Below are 22,668 nucleotides of genomic sequence, written 5' to 3'. Positions count from 1 at the left end.
ATTAATTTCTAAGGGTACCACTTTATTGTTTTTTCTTTTTACTTTTGGTTTTGACTTTTACCCTCGCCTGCATGAATGACGAAACACGAATTGAATGATTCGAGAGTTAGATTTGGAAGTAACTTCCCCTTGATAAGTCTGTCTCCTGCCTACTCAACAGTCATTCACTTATGCATTTTAAAAAATTGTTTGGTTTAATTTTAATTTTAATTTGCTAAATTAGTGAATTTATTTTCATGAATTGGTTTTGCACTTGATTTGCTCATGCTTCTGAATTTAAATGATATTGTAGATTAGTTCGAGAATTAAATCTTTATATGTTTACACATTTTCTTAAAATTAAAAAAAAATTTTTTTTGTTGCTTTAAATTTGTTTAAATTTAAATTTCATTCCTTGCAGCAATGGTGCAAAGAATATTTAACTAAATTTGTATTTAAATTAAATTTATTTAATTAAATTCAATTTATTCTTATGAAGCATTAATATATATATACAGTACATATATATAGTACATATATATATATCTATCTATATACAATACAAATTCCGAGATCCGGACATCCAATATCTGTAATGATCTAAAATCCGGACCTCAAAGCCACTACCAACCAATTTTTAGGGCTTTTTTGGAGGGAAGGGGTATGCTTTACGCATGCGCATTAGATTTTTTTCCTCATCATAAAAAAACATACAGGAAATCCCGATTCTTAATCTCAGTTTGGCGCTAAATAAAATATCTCATTATTGAAGAAATAATTATTTTAGCATAAATTTGTGTGAATACTTGACTCCATAGCTGCATATCTACTTGGCATAATTTCAAACCGAAACAGTTGTTAATTTTACAGCAAATAATATTTTATATCCTTGATGCCGAAATCGCGAATCATTATTTATTGTATTTTGCTTTCACCACCGCATGTTTATCAACGGATGACAACTTGAGTGATGACTCATGCAGCGACGCCAAATAACACAGTATTATCCAATTACAGATTTAAGTTTAATGCGCTAAAATGTTGACAAGGGGAGATTTAACAGAAATTTCTTTCCTTATGCTAAAAATAGATTTTGTTAATGATACTCCTAGGACAAACGATTATATTTAGTGCTATTTGAATTAAGAATAACTGATTTGTTATTCACATAAAGCCAGAACCAGCGCCAGAGCTCGCATGGCCGCACCAGGCGGCAGAATTTAGGGAAGTTAAACAGAAGTTTTTCATTGCGATGACAATGCCCCAATCATCAATCAATTAACGGAGGGCGAAATCTGTAGTATGGTTGTAAATCCAGAAAATACAGCTACCGATAGTGAAGAAAGTAACAGAGAGGTTACTGAACGAGAAAAAATTTTGATTGACAAGTTATTCGGAATTCTCACACAGCAATTACAGGACTTGAACAATGGAACTTAATAACTCAACAAGAAATTATATGTCTATAGTATTAGTCTAAAGTATTAGCAGAGAAAACAAATCAAACAACTCACATTGAAAGAAATGTTTAATAAAGTAAACATATAAATATTAAGCTCTTTTCTTTTGTAAATTTTGATAGCCTTTAAATCATAAATGCTTCACTATTTCATAAATTACGATTTCATATTTTCAATTTTATAATTTCTACGTGCCATCTTAGTAGATTTAAAATGATCTAATATCCAGAAAAATCTCAAATCTGGGATCGCCGAAGTCCCGACCTCGGACTTTGTACTGTATAAATATATATATATATAAATAATACGGAATGTATATTTTCAGTTAAACCTCTACTCAATAACTTTAGTAATTCATGAAAGTTAATTTTGTGTCTAGTTAATTCAGGAAAATTAGTTTCAATTAGTTGTTTTCAGCTTTAAAAATATTAAAAATTTTTTAATTAGTTAGTTGTTTTCAACTAATAATTGTATCGCCATTAGCAAAAATAATGCATTACTATCAACAGCATAGGATCAAACCAAATACTTAATTGTCTATTGAAGCTTCAAAACGTATTTCCGAACTTCACTTTTTCTCAGCTAGCATTACCGAATTTGCCCTTGGCGACCTAAATTCGAAATGGAGGCATCAGATTTCCCGCGAAATCAATAACAGACCCTCTGCAGAAATAAACTCATAATCATGATATCCCATTCATATAGTATGTGCAAAAGAGAATAAACTCCGTAGAAGGTGATAAAAAATTAATTTATGGCTTAATTGAAACAAACACAGAAATTAAGCTAAGCAAAACAGTGTAAAAACTAACTGAAATGATAAAACGAAACTTAATTTTCATGTGAATTTTCAGCGCTGATTCTCCCATTAGAGAAATTTCAATTTGTTTTAGACAAAGACCACATTTAGCTTTATAAGGATTGTCATCCATCAATATCCAGTCTTTGTAGTCAGCTTGATGAAGCCACAGTTTATTGAAAATACACTTTCCAGGCATCTCGTTCCTATTGGCGTCGGAAGGGTTGTGGCCTTCCAGGTTTGGATTGTAATTTTGGCAAATATTTTCAGAACCCCCCCTTTTTTTCCTCGAGCACCTTCATCATCACTTTCACCTCTTAAAGAACTTCCGGCTTTACGCTTTCGTCACAATCTGCCTAAATTTATGGATAACACCTGTTTCGAAAGATTGGGTGAATAACCAATCAGACACCGATACTTTCGTTCGGGTAGCTATTTTTTTTTAAATAGTTTGCAACGCAAATCCGCCAACAGATTGGTTAAGAGCCGTGCAATTTTAATTCCATATTCATGAGAAATCGCAATTCACACATAGAATGGCAATCATTAGAAATGATAAGAAATGTCAAATGAGCAAAATTAAGGACCATTTATTCATTTTGGCCAAAATTAAGGACTTTTAAGGACCGTACGAACCCTGAAAACCATCGTGAGCTTGATAATATCTCACCAATTTAGCAAGATAGCCATTTACCTAATGGACTTGCCCATTCTAATCTTATTTTTCTGGCATAGCACTCATTTTCCAATACTGCATGTTATATTTCACAAAAAATACTAATTATATATATTATTACACAAAAAAATACTATTACAGTCAGAAGTCTTAATCCGGATTCGTCGGGACTTCCGGATTATCGATTTTTCTGGATTACAGATCATTAGTTTAAAACTGGTAAGATGGCATGCAGAAATTACAAAAATAAAAATATGAAACCGTAATTTATGAAATAAAGAACAATTATGATCTAAAGGGTATCAAAATTTACAAAAAAAGCTTAATATTTATTTGTTTACTTTATTAAACATTTCTTTCAATGTAAGTTGTTTAAGTTGCTTCATTTTTTATGTGATAATACTTTCTCTTTAATTCTATAAACAGACATAATTTCTTGTTCAGTTACAAAGTTCCGCTGTTCAAGTCCTATAATTGCTGTGTCGAAAATACTGACTAATTTGTCAATCGAAACTTTTTCATTTTCAATAACCTCTGTGTCGCTTTCTTCGCTATCGGATAATGACGAGGAATTTGATTTAAATCATATCAAAGACGGAGTACATCGAGATGAAATACTACATTTAGTAAGGAATTATAAGCCAAATAAAATAAAAACATCTGCCCTGAAGATAAGGATAGTGCTGACAGATCAACTTCCAATTTAGTGCGTGCTGCGGCGTTCCCCCCCCCCAGAGCAGCGTGAAATTGATAAACAGATTTCGGAATGGTTAGATAAACAAAAGATATGCCTTTATCCATTTTTTTTGCAGCAATTCCACTTTTTGTTTAATGGACTTTGAAACATACTTTCGCTTTGTAGATCCTTTACATATTAGTAAATATATATCAGAAATTCTATTTGACATAATCGAAAGTTCAAGCTTACTTTTATAAAATTGCTCTAACAGTCTACAAAAAATAATAAGCCCGATCCAATTCGGAGATTAAGGAACAACGCAACCTGCAACATTAACTGAAATAGATAATTAGATAATTTTAGCTTATACCGTCCGTTATACATTAAACGTGCATTCTTATTCTGCATATTTTGCGCATGCGCACACACATATTTGCAGCTGTAAAGGTCTTACCCATCAACGTGACGCATGCGCAGAAAGTTGGTAGCTTTGAGGTCCGGATTATAGATCATTCCGGATTATGGGTGTCCGAATTAACGAATTTTGACTGTACTATAATTAGTTATTTACATATATACAAAATCCGTAATAATATTATTTATCATTCACCATCCTAGAAAAGCTTCCGTTACTGTGTCTGGCTTTAAACTATGAAAAATAGGAGCAAATACATTCCATATTTTGATGCAAAACAGATTCAGTATTTGGTGTCAAATCAACAAAATTTTGCCTCTTTATAGCAATTCCTTGGCACAACATACATTTTGAGGCACAATCTGATTACATGGGGGGGGGGGAATAAAATAAAAAATTAATAAAATTTGTTTTTTCCCAAACAATTTAGCAGTAAAAGTCTCTTCAGCAAAAAATTTTAAAAATTTCAGGCTTTGCTAGTTCAAAATAATGTAATAATTTATTAGTCACAATTTGAAATAAGTCTGGCAAAGAAAAAAGACATAATAGAGCAACTATTTTAAAGATGAACAATTACTTAAAACTACTAATTACTACTAAATGTATGAAAAAAAAAACATATCATTTTAGATATTACACAACAATAAGAACTGACTAACCTTGTGCAGATGTAGACGTCTGACGTGTTGTTGATGTAGTTGTCAGAGCAGGGACATTGGTAAATTGATTTTGAAAATATATACAACATTGGTAAGTACAAAAATTTCGGATGGAACCATCACTCATGGTTAGATGATATTGTGCAGGAAGATTTTTAGCACAGTTATCACAACGAATGCTCTTGGACGATGTTGCATTGAGGCTGACTCGATATACAGACAAACAATTCAATGAACAAAATACTTGGGTCTGTCCATTTCCATCAGTCTTTTCAATCATATCAAAATTATACTTTTTAACCTATACAGAAAAGAGGTCATAAGAACAAAGAATTCTATTATACACACATATGTATATGCATATATATACAATATAGAGTCGGTAATCCGGGTTCGTCAGGACTTCGGCGATTCCGGAATATAGATCTTCAATTTAAATCTGGTAAGATGGCATACAGAAATTATACAATTAAAAATATGAAATCATAATTTATGAAATGAAGGGCAATTATGATCGAAAGGGTATCAAAATTTACAACCCCCAAAAGTTTAATGTTTGTTTGATTGATTTGTTTACTTTATTAAACATTTCTTTCAATGTAAGTTTCTTCTTTTTGTGCTAATACTTTTTCTGTAATTCTTTAAACAGACATCATTTCTTGTTCTAAGTTCCACTGTTCAAGTCCTGCAATTGTGTCGAGAACCGACATCGAAACATACTTTCGCTTTGTAGATCCTTTGGCAGCTCCAGAATTGGAAACTCTTTTTGACAAAATCGAAATTTGAAGCTTAATTTTTATAAAATTGTTCTAACAGTCTGCAAAAAATAATAAGCCGGATCCAATTAGAAGATTAAGGAAGAGCGCATTAACTGAAAGCAACATTAACTGAAATGCCCTTACAATCAGTAAAGATAATTTTAGCCTAGCTTATAGCCATTATATATTAATTGTGCATGCATAAAGCATTAAAAAAAAAGTTTGTGGCTTTGAGGTCGGATTACAGATCATTCTGGATAATGGACGTCCGGATTACGGACTTTGTACTGTATATATGATGATAACTTTCAATAGTAATTCTGCTTCTGAACAATTCAAAATTTACCTAGATAGTTTAACACTTAATAGAACTAATATGAATTAGGATAATACTGAATACCTAGACCTGCTCATAATTAAACACAACAAAATTAAACTATATGATAAAAGGAGGACACTCCAGTTTGAAACTATTAAACTTATTAATTGGTACTCTAATATCTCTAAAAAAGTAATAGGTAACACTTTTTATAGCCAAATAATTAGAATTAAAAATATATGTATTGAAATAGAAGATTTAAAGGAAGAAATAATAAAACTAATTAATGTTCAAGTTAATAACCAGGTCCCAAAACATTTTATTAAATTGTATATTAAAAGGCAGGCATTAACTTTTCTTTTTAATATTTAACTTTTTATGGTATGATAATATTACCTTAAACCTTAACTGGAGGGTAATAGAAGATTTTGAACAATTAAGGGATTATTTGTAAATATAATTTTGTAAAAATGCATATTTTATCAATACTGGATTCTTTCCTTTTACTAATACAGGGCCAACTCTTTTCAAAAGTCTCAATTATAGCCTGAATTGAGTGAAGATTTTTATCTAATTTTTCTAATTTCCTTACTTTTGGCCAATATTTAGTTAAAAGTTTTGATTGAATTTATAACTTCAGTTTTAAATAATGCAGTCTAGGACAAAAAATTTCTTACAATAATTATTTCAATCTGTAATTTTCTAATTCAAATTAATTCAATTAAAATATTTATTCAAAATTTTAATTTTATTAAAAAATTTATTCAAAAACATTTTTTTTAAAATTTTTACATCTTCAGTAGATTGCAACATCTATTTTCACAAACAGTAGCAGTTCATAATTTTTACTTTTTACACATTTTAACAATGATTCAAAGTTAGTAACATTTTTGCACACAAAACAAGCATTTTACATTTTAAAAATTAACAGCACAGGTTTTTTACAATAGCTCTCACAGGTATTAACAGCTTCACACTCAACTTTACACTGTATTAGTGGCCTCTATTTTTACAGTTAGCAGTAACAAACTACTCAACTTCACCTAGTTTAGTAAATGCTAGTACAACTCAGAAATTTAAATATGTAGATCTAGGTAAGTTAAATTTAAACTTCTTTTTACTAGCCTTTTTATTATTATATTTTGATAGTTGTATATAGTTTATTTTAGGTTTACATGCATAATTCATATGTTGGGGAAGTTTACAGTAGGTAAGAGTTTCTAAATTACTTTGGTTTTCTACTCTTAATTAACATTTAATTAATTTTAACTCTAGTCATTTACTTGCTATTTTCTCAAAATTCCACTGTTGAAATTTCATTTTTAGTAATCCACAATATTTGTTTTTACTTTTGGTTTTGAATTTTATTTTTACCCTTGCCTATATGGATGATGAAACACGAATTGGGTAATTGAAGAGTTAGGTTTGGGAGCAACTTCCCCTTGATAAGTCTGTCTCCTGCCTGCTCAACAATTATTCACTTATGCAAATTTTTGGAATAATAAACTTTATTTTTTTTTCATGGTTTTAGATACGTGCACTTAATTTACATATGCTCTTAGAATTTAAATGATATTGTGTATTTAGAATTTAATAGAAATTAGTTCGCAGCAATAATAATTATTCTTTATTTTTTTGCAATTAAAAAATTTCTTAATTAAATTTTAAATTTATATTAGCTTTATATGGATAGAGAATATTTGCTAAATATAAACAGTATAATGAATTTAAAAATAAATATAACTCCTATTATATTGTTCATAAATTAAATCTATGCAGCTAAGCTGCAGGATTGTCTTACTTTCCATTTTTGGATATGTTATTAGTATATACGTATGTGTGTAAATTGTGGTTAGTTTTTTCAATCACTATTTGCAATTTTATGGGTGTGAGATTTAATAGTTAGACTGTATAAAATAAATTTTCTTACATATATAACACTACATATAGTTTAAATACATTTTATCACATATGAATAGACATACTGAAGTAAATTATAAGCATATTTATTTGTAGTTTACATCATATTTTTTTATTATGTGCTTGATTTTATTTATTATTTAGTTTGTTTCTTTTTATTATTTAATTTGTTTCTTTTTATATTGTAACCATGAATATATTTCTCGAGTGCTTCCTGTATTTATTGCTTCTGGTAAAGTACTGCATAAGTTCTATTCCAATTTTGATAGACAAAACTCCAAAACATGAGACTGGATTTTCCATACTCCTCTTTTTCTACCATCAGTCTCTCAAAAGTATTTTCACACCAACAGATTTTAAACACACCTGTTCTGCAAAGATGAAACCATAAACATTTATATATTTAATTTAGTGCAATAATTTTGTATTTGTTTCTAACAAGCCTTAGATGCATTTTTAATATTAAGCTAAAACAGTAGAACCAGTTTGAGAGGTTAAAAAAAGAACTATTCTGAAATTATTTTTACAAAAAAATTTAACAGGTTCCTTCATTATTACACTAGCCTCAAAAGAAACATTATTTTGAAACCAGGGTTCATACACATTTCTGCACATGAAAATTAAGGACCTATCAGCAGAGGGAATTTAATAAGTGAAAGCAATTATCGATACCCAAACTTCCCTTTTGCAATGAAATTTAAAGAACAAAAAAACTCTAAGTAGGATACATTATTAAACATATTCTAATATTTAATATAATTATGCAATTTATGATATTGATTCTAAAATGATATTACGGTAAATTACACATAAAAAGCTACAAAATAGCTTTGTTGCAATAACTCACAACAAAATATTTGTGTCTTTTTATTTGGCAAATTTTCCTGATTTTTTAGCTAATTTGAATCATTCTTTAGCATCTTTTCTAAGTTTATTTGTTTTAATAAACGAATCAGTGCTTCCACTAATGTCTGCTTCATCTCCTAATTTGTTAATGCTTTAACACTACACCTTTGAAGAATAATTTTCTTTGTGTAATCAAATTCCTTCTCAATAAGTTTTTTCTTCATTTTAGGATTTCAGACTTAATTGAAAATTTCTGTTATTCTGCAGAAGTGCATGTATCGGAATGTATAGGAGAAACTGATAATTTTATTTCTTTACTAATATAAGTATTGAATATAAATATAAAATCACAGCCATAATGGCAGAAGTTAAGAAGATAGTGAAGCACTGAGCAACAAAATGAAAAAAATAAGGATTACTAAAATTTTAGGGATTAGAGATAAGCATAATTTTTAGATTTTAGGATAGAGACTGGGTAGGACCCATAAAGACTGCACCAGGTGGCAAAATACATACCCCTGTGTACGGTATAGTGAGACATACAAGATGAATCTTTTAAATTGACAGTTGTCAATTTTTATAGTAAAAGAAAAATTCCTTTCCATGTGACAAAATTAAAACACTTCTGGACTTTTCCACATTGTGTCTAGTGAAAAGATGAAAAAATAAACGGAAGATAAACATGTTAAGAGAAAGACTTTTTAGGATCAAAAGTAGAAAATTCAAAAAACTTTGTTTTTACTATTCTTACAAAAATTCTCCCCAAAATAAGAAATTTATTACAAATTTCCTAAAGAACCCATCATTACATGTTAACCCCTTCGAGCCGGGTAGCGCAAAAGCATGCTTATCGCGGAGGCTGGCAGTGTCTTACGCGAGGGTCTGTCCAGGGCCGGGGGCTTTTTTGCTACTAAGCCTAAATCCATGAAATTTCCAAAGTATCAACGCATTGTTTAATAATGCTCTATAGAGTATTTAAACAGCTTATGCTTTATAGATATTTTTATACTATATACTTTAATTACCTTATTTCTTGTTTAAATGCATATTTTATACATTTTATTTTCATTACTCACCATTTTATGACTTTTAACATTATACATCTGAAAACTAAATATATTACTTAAAATTCTCTTTTCGTATGAAAAATTTGAAAACAGGGATCTACACACAGTACTACATTACATACCTTGCACTCGTAATAACTCATTTGCCATTTTGGAGGATTTTTCCGTGAATGTGAACAAACGAAGCATCATCGTCTCATTTTCTTATCAGTCTCTTCTGAACAAAGTTTTGGAAAATGTCTTTCAGTTAATCTTTCAGAATCAATATCAGAAATATTTTGCATCATTTCTGCTATTTCATGCTCTGTTAAACATTTTCGATGCTTTGACATTGCAACGGTAAAAACAGAAAGAATTCACGTCTAACAAGATCTAATTATTTTCTAAAAACTGAACTGCAAACCGAAATACTCAACGCTTTAGCGCAAATAAAACTTCTCTACTTAAATAAACAACTACCACATGCGAATAAAGTGCGATTTAAAGAGACGTCATAAATTACGCCATTCAGAAACATTTATTTCCCCTTTTGTTTATATAATCAAAAACACATGTATGTGAGTCATGCTTCTCTCATTTCGAGTAGAAGGTCTAATGTACATGTATCTGAAACCATATGGACATACAGTGCCATCTTGTGGCAGAAATTATAGTTTTTACAACTTTCCAGGACATTGGCACAAATTTCGTGACAGTTGGTAGTGAATGGGAAAATGCTCTGGCACACCTGCGTGTCAGCAGGGAGGTGAGTGTGTTCGTTGCTGGCACGTAGACATGACAGTCGGCACGAAGGGGTTAATGCCATAAAGACTGTTACAACTTGAATGCAAAATGAGCAAAAGTTTCGCTTCTGCCAGTGGCAACATTGAGTCGAAAACAAACTCTGAAGTGAGAAGTCGGTTACTCGGCTTCTCTTGATAGAATTTGATTCGAAGGGAGGATAATCTCCATCTTTTGATTTAAAATTAATCTTAAATTATGTAAATATTGTAAAATAACAGATGTGTGTAAATAAATAGTTATTAAGACTAACTAACTTTGCAGTTGCGATTTGAATATGAATTGAACATTGAAAAATCGAAAGCTCTTCCAATAGAAACTTCGACATAATAGAACTAGTGGATTATCCACGAGCAACAAAGACATTTCTCATTTTGTCATACTTTTTCTATAAATATTGCTTCAAATCCTTCTAAACTTTTTGAGGTGCCAGGTATAGAAATTATCGCACTCTGTAAGAGGAAAAAGCCAAAAGATTTTAATAAAAACTCAGAAAAGAAAAGTGCAAATAAAAATTTTAAGAGAAAACTGACACTCATTTGAATATTCTGAAACAACTACATAGGAAGAAAAACTCATGAAAAAATATAAAAGACAGAAGAAATTAATTTTTAAATAAATAAGTACATTTTTCTTTTGTTAAGAAGTCCTTCAGAAACCGTGTTTTTTTATAGCATTTGTTATCTTATTTATTTTTCATAATCAAAATATTTTTGAAACACCAAAATGGAAAGTAGAGTCATTTTAAATCTGACACGGGAAAATTAAAATGTTTTATTACAATATTATTTCTCATTCACAATTTTAATAGATTATCATTATTTTAATGATATTTATCAGTTTTATTAAGCTTGTTAAAAAATTGCAATTTTCTGGTTACAAATTCCATATCAAATTACTCTTGAAATTGCCAAAATTTTGATGAGTAGCTAAATTTAGCATTGCATAATAAAGAAATCATATCTGAAAAAGGAAAAGTTGGTTTAACGTAACAAATAGACAGAAATGTCAAATGAATAAATTAGAGACCATTTGTCGATTTTGCTAAAATTAGGGAAAATTATGTTTTTTTAAGGTTTTTACGAACCTTGAAACGCAATGTTTTAAAATGAATCTTTAAGTAAATATCTTTCAACAATTGGCTAAATACACAGCACTTAAATTAAAGAGTTGAATGGAAGAAAATAACATTGTGAAAAATTTCAGTAACATGAATTTTTTTTAGCAAAATACAGGGTAAGTCAAAATGAATATAGTGGTTACAAACAGCTAAAAGTATTTAATGGAAAATAATTTATCGATAAGAGTAACACAGAATGTAGATGGAACTACAAAATTTCTTGTGCCTCCCATGCCCAAAACAATTGAAGAACTCAAAGTACGCATTTGTAATGTGCTTGCGATGGTGACTGAACAAATGCTTTAGAATGTATGGCGTGCAATGCAGACATCATATACAACCTAGATGTTGTCCCTGTGACCAAGTCACATAGAACATCTATGATGTATGAATACAAAACTTTGAAGTTTCCTCTACATTATGTGTTTAATATCGCTTTCAATAAATAGTTACATCCATTTGTAATCGCTATATTCATTTTGACTTACCCGGTATATCAAATTTAAGTTTGTAGGGCAATTCCAATTAATAATATACGTCTTTCCTTATTAAAAATAATAATAATAAAAAAAAAACTTTAAAAAATATTTTACTGTAATATGCTAAATTTGGCCAGAAAAAATTGTTGAAACTGTACTGTAACTTACACAAGTTTCATCAGAGGAAATGAAAAGCAATTCAGAGGTTCCAATACTAAATTTCATTAAATAAAAAATTTGGACTTCCAAAATTTCCAACAAAAGGTAATTTGGAAACTTTTGCATTCGAAAATTAAGCATGCAAATATCTGCATATGGTCTGCAAAAATTTAATAAATAGCATGCTATTTTGATTATTTTAAGGGGCATCCTTTTACTTATTTAATTTGACCATGGAAAGCCATTTTCCCATAGATATTTTCTTGCTATGTGGTTTATATATAAATTTAAGTTTTGCATATATGGAATAAAGGCAACACATAATTAAAACTGCAACATACTGAAAGCCTACCCTAATTTGTAGAAGAATTTTTAACTCCAAAAGAGTAAATTTTAACAGCAAGGAATTTTGCAACTGTAATGCAGTACAAAGTTCGAAACCCAGATATCCAATTTCCAGACTGCCAGTTAATTTGTTTTTTCTTTGCTAGTCTAGGAATGGAGTATAATAATGCTCAAGAATATGGAGGTGAACTGAAAAAACGATTTTCCTTTGGACTAACCGAGACTTCTACACATCACTGTCAAACTCATGCTGTGGCCAACGACAATACATTGACTGACAACGGCTATGGCCATATCTTTTGAGAGGTTGTGGGGAGTTAGCATTTTTTATCTAACCTAAACAATAAGTAAAGCTCCCCGACATGTTTGTTTGGAGTGGGATTGCTGCTGATACTAGCTTTCATTCATTAGCTAAGCAGCAGAGAAGGAAGAAAAAGTTACCGTAAGTCCAGCTTAATATAATCATGTACATCCATGTCTATTTTGATAACATTAAATAATGAGGGAAAATGTCCTCTAAAATAATAATGAAACTTAATTTAATATAAAAATACCAAGAACACATAAATAGGTATTTTCACAGTAATTTAATCATAAAATGCAAAAGTTTATTTATGAACTGTTCATAATGTTTCTCAAAATTATTTGACCAATGCTGTACTACCAATTTTAATATTAAAAAAAAAATACCTCTTTTGAAGAGAATATGCCAATATAAAAATTTTAAATTAAACGTAAAAAGCAGCTTTAATTTGTGACAAGTGTTTAAAGAATTTTTTTTCCAAGAGCCAGGGGGGGGGAACTGTGCCTCCTTTCCCTCCTGAAGAAGCAAATATGTCCCATGAAATATCTTGGCAACTTCTGCAGAAAAAGACTCAACAAGCATTAAAGATTCCAGAGATAAGACTAATGATTTTCGCATGAGCAAGCTGCAGAAAATCACAAATGTAAATTATTTTTTTATGCTTTTTTGGGGGAGGGGAGCTAAAAAGACATGATTTTAGGCATTTTTAAAGGAATACAGATTTTCCCAATCATCAGTTCAAATAATGAGCATGGTAGAAAAAAACCTCAATGCATGACTGGTTTGAAAATTCTTTCATACTCGGTAAGATTTGAAATTGTTTGGTTTATCAGATGATGCAAAAATTGTCCTTATAACAGAGAACTCTTAGACTCAAACATCACTTATTTTTTCCTCTCAACTGTACATTCATCATTTTTCATCAGAGTTCTGAATGCATAGAAATGCAGATACAATAATTTGTCTTTTTAAAATCTATCCTAAACTTTTTTAACACTGGAAAAACACTGAGAGTTTTTGAAATATTTTAACATAAAATCTGCTGTGTGAAGCACCGAAAGGTCATGAGAGGACATGTACAGATATTTAAAAAAATGGGTACTTGCGTATTATCGCAACCAGGTTGGCGCGATTTGTAAGTTTGAGTAAAAAAGTATGAATAGAAAGAAAATGTAGATTTATTAATTACAGATAATTTTTAATACAGTTATTTATATTATTTTGTTTTAAAATATAAAATAGCCATTAAACCCTTCCGGTTTCGAATTTGAATAACTTGCAGAATTATTTTTTCGGCGGAAATCTTTTGGCTATTGCTTTTAGCACTGATTGAAAACCGTCTCCGCCATTAACAGCTTGAGCTTAGCGCCATACGGTATGAGTCAAGATGATGACGGGCTGTTCCTCTCTGTTTTTTGTTGCGCCAAATTTAATTGAGGTTAACTCTTTACACCAACAATAAATGAAGCGCACCGCTGTCACAAATGAAATTCGGCTACCTTCAAACCAATTTCCGGTTCTCACACCCAAATGTTGATTGCACTCTTCAATGTTACATTTCCAGAAGATTTGCTTTCCAAAATATTCCAAAATACAGTTTCATTTTATGAGAATTTTTACAAGTACGTTCGTTCGGTATAATTCCATATCCCTGCAACAATTCAACTGCATCTTTTTCACTCGCAGGTAGATCCCAAATAGTTAAAGTATTTCAGGGCATTCAATCTAACCAGTAAGAAAAATAATTTCTTTACGAAAAATTACGTATAACACGTAGGGTCGCCAAATTTGGCGATTCATGTGAATTTTGGCCTGGTTGCGTTAATACGTAAGTACCAAAAAATGCTTTGGATTTATGGTGAGCTGTGACATTTCTTGAAGATCATACCTACGAATTTGAAGGTTTTTTGGATATCACCAGCAAAAGGCAAAATTTTCAAGGTATTTTTCAAGGTAAGTACCAAAAAATGCTTTGGATTTATGGTGAGCTGTGACATTTCTTGAAGATCATACCTACGAATTTGAAGGTTTTTTGGATATCACCAGCAAAAGGCAAAATTTTCAAGGTATTTTAAGAATCTTCCTGTCGACCGTGAAATTTCGCAGACATCCTATCAAAATCGTGCTGATGGTTCCAGTGCAAGTTTGATAGAATAGATGTATGTCTTTTCAGATAATAAGATATCACTTTAGATTTAATTAGATAATTTCAGATACCAACTGTGAATATGAAAATATATCAATGCAAATATATAGAAAAGCTTTGAAAACTACAATCTCAAGTTCTGAAATTATTCTATAAAGAAATTCATTGAAACTAGTGCCAAGCATTTTAGCAATCAAATATCCCTAAGGAATATAAAATAATAAAGAACTGTTATCTTCTTTATGAATTGAACACTGGATAAATTCACTTAAATACGAATTTTTAGTGGTGTTGGGCTATTCCATGATGCTTTTTATTGTCTTGAGTATGTATATCAGTATAGCCTATCCACTTGAAACTTCCTGCTGTTTTGTAGAAGGGCAGCCCCAAATTTTACTCCTTTTTACTTCTTTGTACAAAGTAAAAGAAGTTTTGTAATCACAAAAAAATTTGGGTATCGTATTTCAATGAAAATATCCATTTTGACCACTCTCGAATCTGTTTAAATGATGTTTTTGTGTGACAACTGTACGTATGGGCATTATAAAGGATTCTTCTTTCCAAAACGAATTATATAATGCATTCAGAAGAGATTTTTTTCATGATGTCTGTACGTACACGTGTATGTATGTATCTTGTATAACTAAAAAATTTGTAGTTTCAGAATGCTGAAATTTTGTATATGGGATTGCTATATCTCGTACTTGTGCATTTCCTATTTTGATTGCAATAGGCTGCATTAAAAGTATATAAACCCACTCTATTCCAGCTCGGTGAGCTCAGTTTTTCTTATATGTTGCTAAATTGTACATTTTTTGCTTTAGAAGTGATTGGATTATATTTTCTTTATGTTCCGGTTAAGTTTTTTATGCCTTTAGTTAATCTGCATGCAATAGTTAATTATCAACAATTTAATAGCTGTTAAAGAGCTTAAAGTTGTTCAAGCCTAACAAAGCCGTCATTTATTTACATTTGAAACTCTTAGTAGAATAGTGAATTAAGTCAGTTTCTGCACCAACTTCAGCATCTTTTTGACAAAAAGGACCAAAAGTAAACTTTCAGTCCTATGCACCGAAAAATCTGTTTTTCTGCTTGCTGGCTGAATTGCTTGTTTTTGTGCAGAAACTCTAATTTCAATTGCAAAAGTTTTTTTAACTGTATTTGGTGTTCTATCTTTCTCTGTATTGTACAATCTTTAATGAAGATATTTTGAGTTTTTATGTATATGTTCCATGCTAAGAAGTAAGAATTATAGGACAAGTAGGCTATACAAGGAAGTCATATGGTGTTCACATCAGATTTTTTTTCAAAATGCAAGACACACACATACACAAAATATAACTTCTTCACAAAACATAGCTTATCTTAAGAAAGATGGAGAGTTACATAAAATCAAAGTGAAGTTCTTAACACTGCCTGTTATAAGAGGAAACCAATGCTTTCTGCCATTTTTAAGCTAAACCTACTGACTTATCATGACAAATCATGACAACTCACACCTTTTGCTAAATTTAACAGAACTGGGATTTAACTCTTATATAATGTTAATTTAACATTAATACAAATTTTTTATTAAGAACATGGCATGAATTTTTACAAAAACTAAATCTGCACCCTTTGTATTTTGAAAATGAGGTTATGATATCAAAGTATTGCTTGCTACACTCACTTTTATTTTTAAGCTTTGCCTACTAACAGACTTGCACCACATTGTGGGTACCACATTTTGAATATTTAACGAAATTTGATGGTGCATATTTATGTGACTTTTAAAAGATGTAAAAAATTAGTTTAATTCCTTTTGTTCATAAGTTTGCAAAGAACAGGAAGCATTTGCTCTTTTCTTGTATAGGTTCCACTTTTTTTGAGCGTGTTGTGACGTTACTCTTATCCATTATTAGTAATATATTACATTAGTTGGTGATTAGGAAATGTACAAGTATCTTTTACAATTAGTGGAATTTGAGAGGACACACTTGATAATAAACAGCAGACCTTTTCCCTTACAATGACAATACTCCAATTGTCAATCAACTAACAAACAGCGTAATCTCTAGTGTGGTTTTAAAACTAGAAAATATTGCTACTGATAGTGAAGGGAATTAAAGAACTTGTTGAAAATGAAAAGATTTTAATTAAAAGTTTACTGACAACTCTTGACATGGCAATTAAGAACTTGAAAGGAACTTTGCAACTGAACAAGAAATTATGTTTATTGCTAAAGTATTAGCATAAAAATCAAAAATCAATACAGCTAAAAAAATGCTTAGTGAAAAGAAGCGTTTAATAAAACAAACAAATAAATATTGAGCTTTTTTTTTTTTTTTTTGTAAATTTTGATTCTATGATAAAAAAATAGTTCGTTATGATAAACATGTACCATATTTACTTATATATTTTTCCTTTTGTATCCCCTCCCATTCTGATAGTTACCAGCAGTTTATTTATTTATAAATGCTTTTCTTTATTATGTACAATAAGGAAATAACAAATATAAGGTGTCTGCAAATAAATTACTAGTATCTATTAAGGCAAGGGAGGCTACTAGAGGGAAAATGTATCAGTATATATGTAAGATAAAAATATATGAATCAAAATTATAGATTAAACTATAAACATTAATTATTCCTCTCTATTCTAAAATCGTAATAACTTCTTTGCATTGCGTCATTACTAGATCACACTATGATCGGCGCAGCTCTGATGACGTAATCATTGGGAACAGAAACTGTCCTTGTAAACCAAAACTTTTCTCTTCGCGTGCTTCTATCGTTCATAACGACGCACTTCAGCTTTTGCCCTCTACTCTGCTAAGATGTAATTTCGCTGGCTTGCTTTCTATCTCAACAATATCAAAAATGTAAATCTTCTGTGGAAAGGCACGACTAGAGTGCCAAGTGATTGTGGCCACAAATATCGATTGGAAATAAAAATGGAATTAAAACTGCCTCGACTGCCAAGTTCTTTAGATATTACCAAGTTAGCATTACTAGCATACTACGCAATCAAATTCTTCTTCAGTATGGATCTAGGCACGCATCGACACTGCTCCGGCTTTTCCTTGTTTTGCTCTTATTATTACATATATGTATTTCAAATTTTAGCACCAGAGTTGCTCTTAGTCTCTATCCTCACCTTTTTGTCCATATCACTTTTCAAATAAAATGATGTTGCCACCAAATGTTACTGCCATTCATTATTTCTAAAGAAATAGTATTGCAAATAAAAAAATCTGATGTGTACACCACACGACTTCCATATAGGGAATATTAAATTATGCGTGTTTTTTCTTGCATTTCATTTAAACTTATTGGACTGAATTAAATTTACTTCATCGATAACGCATAAACCACAGTAGAATAAATGCACTCTTTAAAGATTCACCACATTTGTTTACCACAGCGACACTCTGGCCCTAGGTTCACTTAACAGTGTTATATTTCATTCATTTTTAACTCAGAATGCACAAAATGTATACCATCTTAAGAATTATCGAATCGTTGCCACATATTCTATTCAAATCATAAATCTAAAACGATGTATAAAATAAATTAAGCAAACAACAACAACCAAAAAAAGTAAACAGTTTTTCACAGACGATTCAGTATTTCTCATTCCCTTAATTCAGTTTTCACTCTGCAACAATGCAAAAATACAAAAAAACTCAAAATATCTGTACAGAAATTATGAGGTAAATTGAAAACACTTATTTCCTAGAATAAATTCCAGAATGGATTAAGCATGATTTAATTCGAAATAATAAAAGAAGGCGTTATCTTTGTTATTGCGAAGCTTACTTTCTTTAGATTGGCAACAAATCTACTATTCTGCTGTTTCAAATGTAAACAAACATGGCCGCCATGGCAAAAATAATTAGACTTAGCGGCACTTAAACAACTTGTTTATTTTTTTTTATAAATTGTTGACAAATAAATTTGAATTGTTGATAAAAATATTGCATGCAGATTTACTAAAGGCACAAAAATTTTAACCAGAAGATAAGAACAACATAATTCAATCATTTTTAAAGCAAAAAATGCATATTTTGCAAACATTATAAGAATAAAGAAACTGAGCCGAGTAACAAAATGGATATATATATACATATATTTATATACTTTTGGTGTGGCCGATGTTTAATGATAGTTTTAAAAGATTTAAAAAAAAAAAAAAAAAAAAAAAGGTGTCTTAGCAGGAACGAATCCAAGAGTAGAATGGTAAACTGCAAGCTCAGTGAAAGCATAAAAAACTTTAACAAACCTTCGGTGCAATGTTAAAATCTGAATCCATACAGACTCTTTTAAAAGCATTTTTAATTAATATGAATTATATAATGTATGTCATTTCTGTAAATTTAAAACAGAGATCTAAAATTCGGAAGTCCTGCCATTCCAGATCTCGGACCTTTTTACTACATTTGCTTTTGTGTTAAGGAGGAATTTGGGTAAAAACTTCTGCAGCTGCTGAAATTAAATTTTTCTGTTTGCTCCATTTGTATATTAATCTTCTATTCTTTAAACCAGCCTAAAATAAGAAGTTTTCTTTTTTATCTTGCTGATTTTTCTACAAGATCTAAATAAATTACATATCATACAAAATGCAATCCGTTTTAAGAATAACTCCAAAATTAAAAACAAATAAGAAAAAATGTAAAGAAAATAAATAATGCAAAAATTTCATTTGCTGCTAAGTAGAAGAAAAAAGCTTAGTTTTACAAAATTAGGATCTTACATTTGAACTTAAGGCTTTAAAAATGTCCCCCCCTTAAAAAATCATTTGTTAGTCATTCTCCCTCTCTTTTTTTTTAGAAAAAGCTATTTGCATCACATATGGTAGTTATATTTAAAATGAAATATAACGACATATCTATACTTCAGAATCACACCATTACTATAATTAATACACAGCACAACAATAATATGATTTGTAAATTATTGCTCAATTTTTTTTTTTTTTTTTTTTTTTTTTTTGAGTCCCTGAAAGTAAAGTTTAATTTGTGATGTGGCTTCCAAACATTGATGCTTAAAAGATTAGCCACAGAAAATTATGAAGAAGTATAGCAAAGATGTTTTTGTGTAGAAAATGAAAATAAAAAGAATACAATCTGCAAGATATGAAAATTAAAATCAAATAAGTTTGCATGTGTGTGTATAACACATTAAGACAAAAATCTTAGGCTGTCTGCTCCTGATACTTTCAAGGATGACTTTCTAAAGGAAATTAGCTTGTTTTCTCGTTAGCCTAATCAATTAACAGATGGGTCACATTAGTGAAATACGCGTTATCTGGCCTTCTCACATATGGTTGTTCAGTATAAATACTGGGTCAAACAGAAAGTTCTGCAATTTTTTGATAAATGCAAATGATGCAGCCCAGAAATACAAAAATACTTCATTGAATCACATAAGCATTATTAGCAATCATAATGAATGTTTGATACACACACAAATTTAAAAAAAAAAAAAAAATCTGAAAGCATTTTGCAACTTAAAAATACTAGTCCTCTGAGTGGTGCAGATTTTTGTATGTCATAAAACTTGTATTTCAAAAACATGATGACAATAAAATTAACAAGTAATGTATATATAATGTATCGATACAATTAATTATATTCTATAATATATTTGATATAAAAGAAAATTTAATAAAACTGTCTACTCATTAAATATTGTTTGAATCTTCATGTAAAGTTCTACAAATATATATATATTCCTTCCAAACAGTGGGCTATTTGTCTTTTTTCAATATTGGCCATTCCTAAAAGCAGAAGTGGTGGCCATTTTATTGTGAAGGCACCTAATAGGCAGCTATCATTACTTCCTATGAAGGGATGGACAGTTATAACCATGCCTTCTCTGGGATTCGAACCCGGGCCCTACGGTATTGTAGTCAGCTCCCTTAACCATTATACCACCAGGGCAGCAGTTCTACAGATATCTATAGTAGATTAAGATGTATATTAAGATTTTTAAGATAAAATAAAGTTTGATCTACTGGGAAAACTAGCAGATAAGAAATACATCACACATAGCTAAGATTATAGAACTATGAACTCACCTTACACCAAATACAAGGGACAATTTTACGATGAGATAGAACAAATAAAGTCATGCAGGCTTTAGTGCAGAAATGTTTATGCAGTCCATCAAGTTTCAATGAAAATTCATCAGCAATGGGTTTGAAAAATTTATAACATGTATCACACATATTTTCCTTTATCTTGAATGAACAACGAAATCCAGCAACACAGTTATCACAGCATAATGAGTAAGATTTATCTTCATGTTTGACCTATAATAAATATGTTAAAACATGATATGATCTTACACATAAACATTAACTTTTATTAGGGAGAAAAATATACAAACATATTCCTGCCAATTAATAATTATAGGGAAAATATAGTTTTATTACAAAAAGTATATTTGAAAAATAATGAAACTGCTAATGCAAATTAAAAATTACAAATGTATGTTTGTAAGACTGTTTTCAGAAATGCTCTGAAAGACACATTTTGCTGTGCAGCTGATATAGAACACCAAACTGAAAGATTGCTACTCACACATGAGAATCAAATCGATGAGATGTCTGAAGCTTACATTCAAGATGTACTTGCTCTGTGCCAAAAAGCTAATGCTTGACTTTCATGTTTGATGACGAGAAAGGAGCCCATCTCATAAAAGGCATTGCCAAGGATTAGCAATGGATCCTGTTGTTTCAGGAGCATGAAACTGTCTTCAAGAAACATCGCCACCATATAGAGACCCTTTGACGAAGACGTATCACTCGACCACTACTCTAGAGGCTACCTAAGAAGGTCTCTGTAGTATTGACTGATGCGGACATCAATGACTTCTTTGCTGCTAGTATCAGGGAGGACTTCAGAAGGTCCTGCTACAAGTTCAGTGTTATAAAGACAATGAACCTCAGTCACCGAATGATATTGCATCTGTTGTCCGGGAGGAAGTTCTGATGGCCCTAGCCCCACTTACAGGTACAGAAAGAAGCAAAACCACTCTTCAACATTCTGTTCCAGTTAGGCCACAGCCAAGATGTGAAACCAGCAAGACAGCTGTTCCACAACGTAGAACAGAATTCTGAAAGACTGATAATGCTCCACGCCCAGGATGTCTGCCGAGGTGCCAAATGCTTGAAAATGCAATAGCTGATAGGACATCCAATCCTCGAGAGGATATGAATACTCCCTCTATACAGCTTCAAAGACGACTATGCACAGTCTTCTTCATCCAGATTAAGAAGCAGTTCACCTTATTCACTGTACTTTCTGAAACTGCTGACAGTTACAATCACCTGTATACCATTCTAGCCACTCCCCATGCCAACCCAATGAAGAAAACTAACTCAAGACTTGTACAGCAGGTGAGGCTGCAGTTAAAGAAAATCCTCAGACATACACCACAGCCAAGTTAAAAAAGAATAATTACCGTGAACAGACAGCAGGTAAAAGCCTTTGTTGATTTGGGCACCGATTATTCCATCATATCTAACGAATTATGCCAACAATTGAATGTTTCTATGTTTACTGAGAATGGACCTATACTGAAAACAGCCTGCAGTAAATCTGTAGGTGCCTCAGGAAGATGTGTACTAAAAGTTGAATGTGATTAAAAGGCTGTTTGAATTTCTTGTGTTTCTGCAATAAAGCCACCCATCAAATGAAACTTGGATGCAACTTTTTCCGTGTGAATGATGCCATTATCGATTGGCGAAATCAAGAACTTGCAGAAACCCTTTCAG

At 30.8% G+C, this 22,668-nt stretch overlaps 1 protein-coding gene across 5 annotated transcripts in view; it reads right to left on the bottom strand.

Moving 5' to 3' along the window:
• woc (zinc finger protein without children) overlaps nucleotides 1-22,668 on the bottom strand; it is a 257,267-nt gene that overhangs the window by 118,716 nt on the left and 115,883 nt on the right. For all 5 annotated transcript variants that reach the window (XM_085815607.1, XM_085815608.1, XM_085815609.1 and 2 more), the window contains exons 8-9: nucleotides 20,968-21,201; nucleotides 4,668-4,968 (exon numbers count right to left, since the gene is read on the bottom strand). In XM_085815607.1, the coding sequence (XP_085671733.1) occupies nucleotides 4,668-4,968; nucleotides 20,968-21,201 (535 nt within the window). The remainder of the gene's footprint in view (nucleotides 1-4,667; nucleotides 4,969-20,967; nucleotides 21,202-22,668) is intronic.

Source organism: Stegodyphus dumicola, chromosome 4, assembly GCF_044657685.1.
Source record: "Stegodyphus dumicola isolate Sdum_Otavi_A_Nest chromosome 4, ASM4465768v1".
NCBI lineage: Eukaryota > Metazoa > Arthropoda > Arachnida > Araneae > Eresidae > Stegodyphus > Stegodyphus dumicola.
Note: the sequence above shows the minus strand (reverse complement) of the source record. Positions and strands in the feature narration are given on the sequence as shown.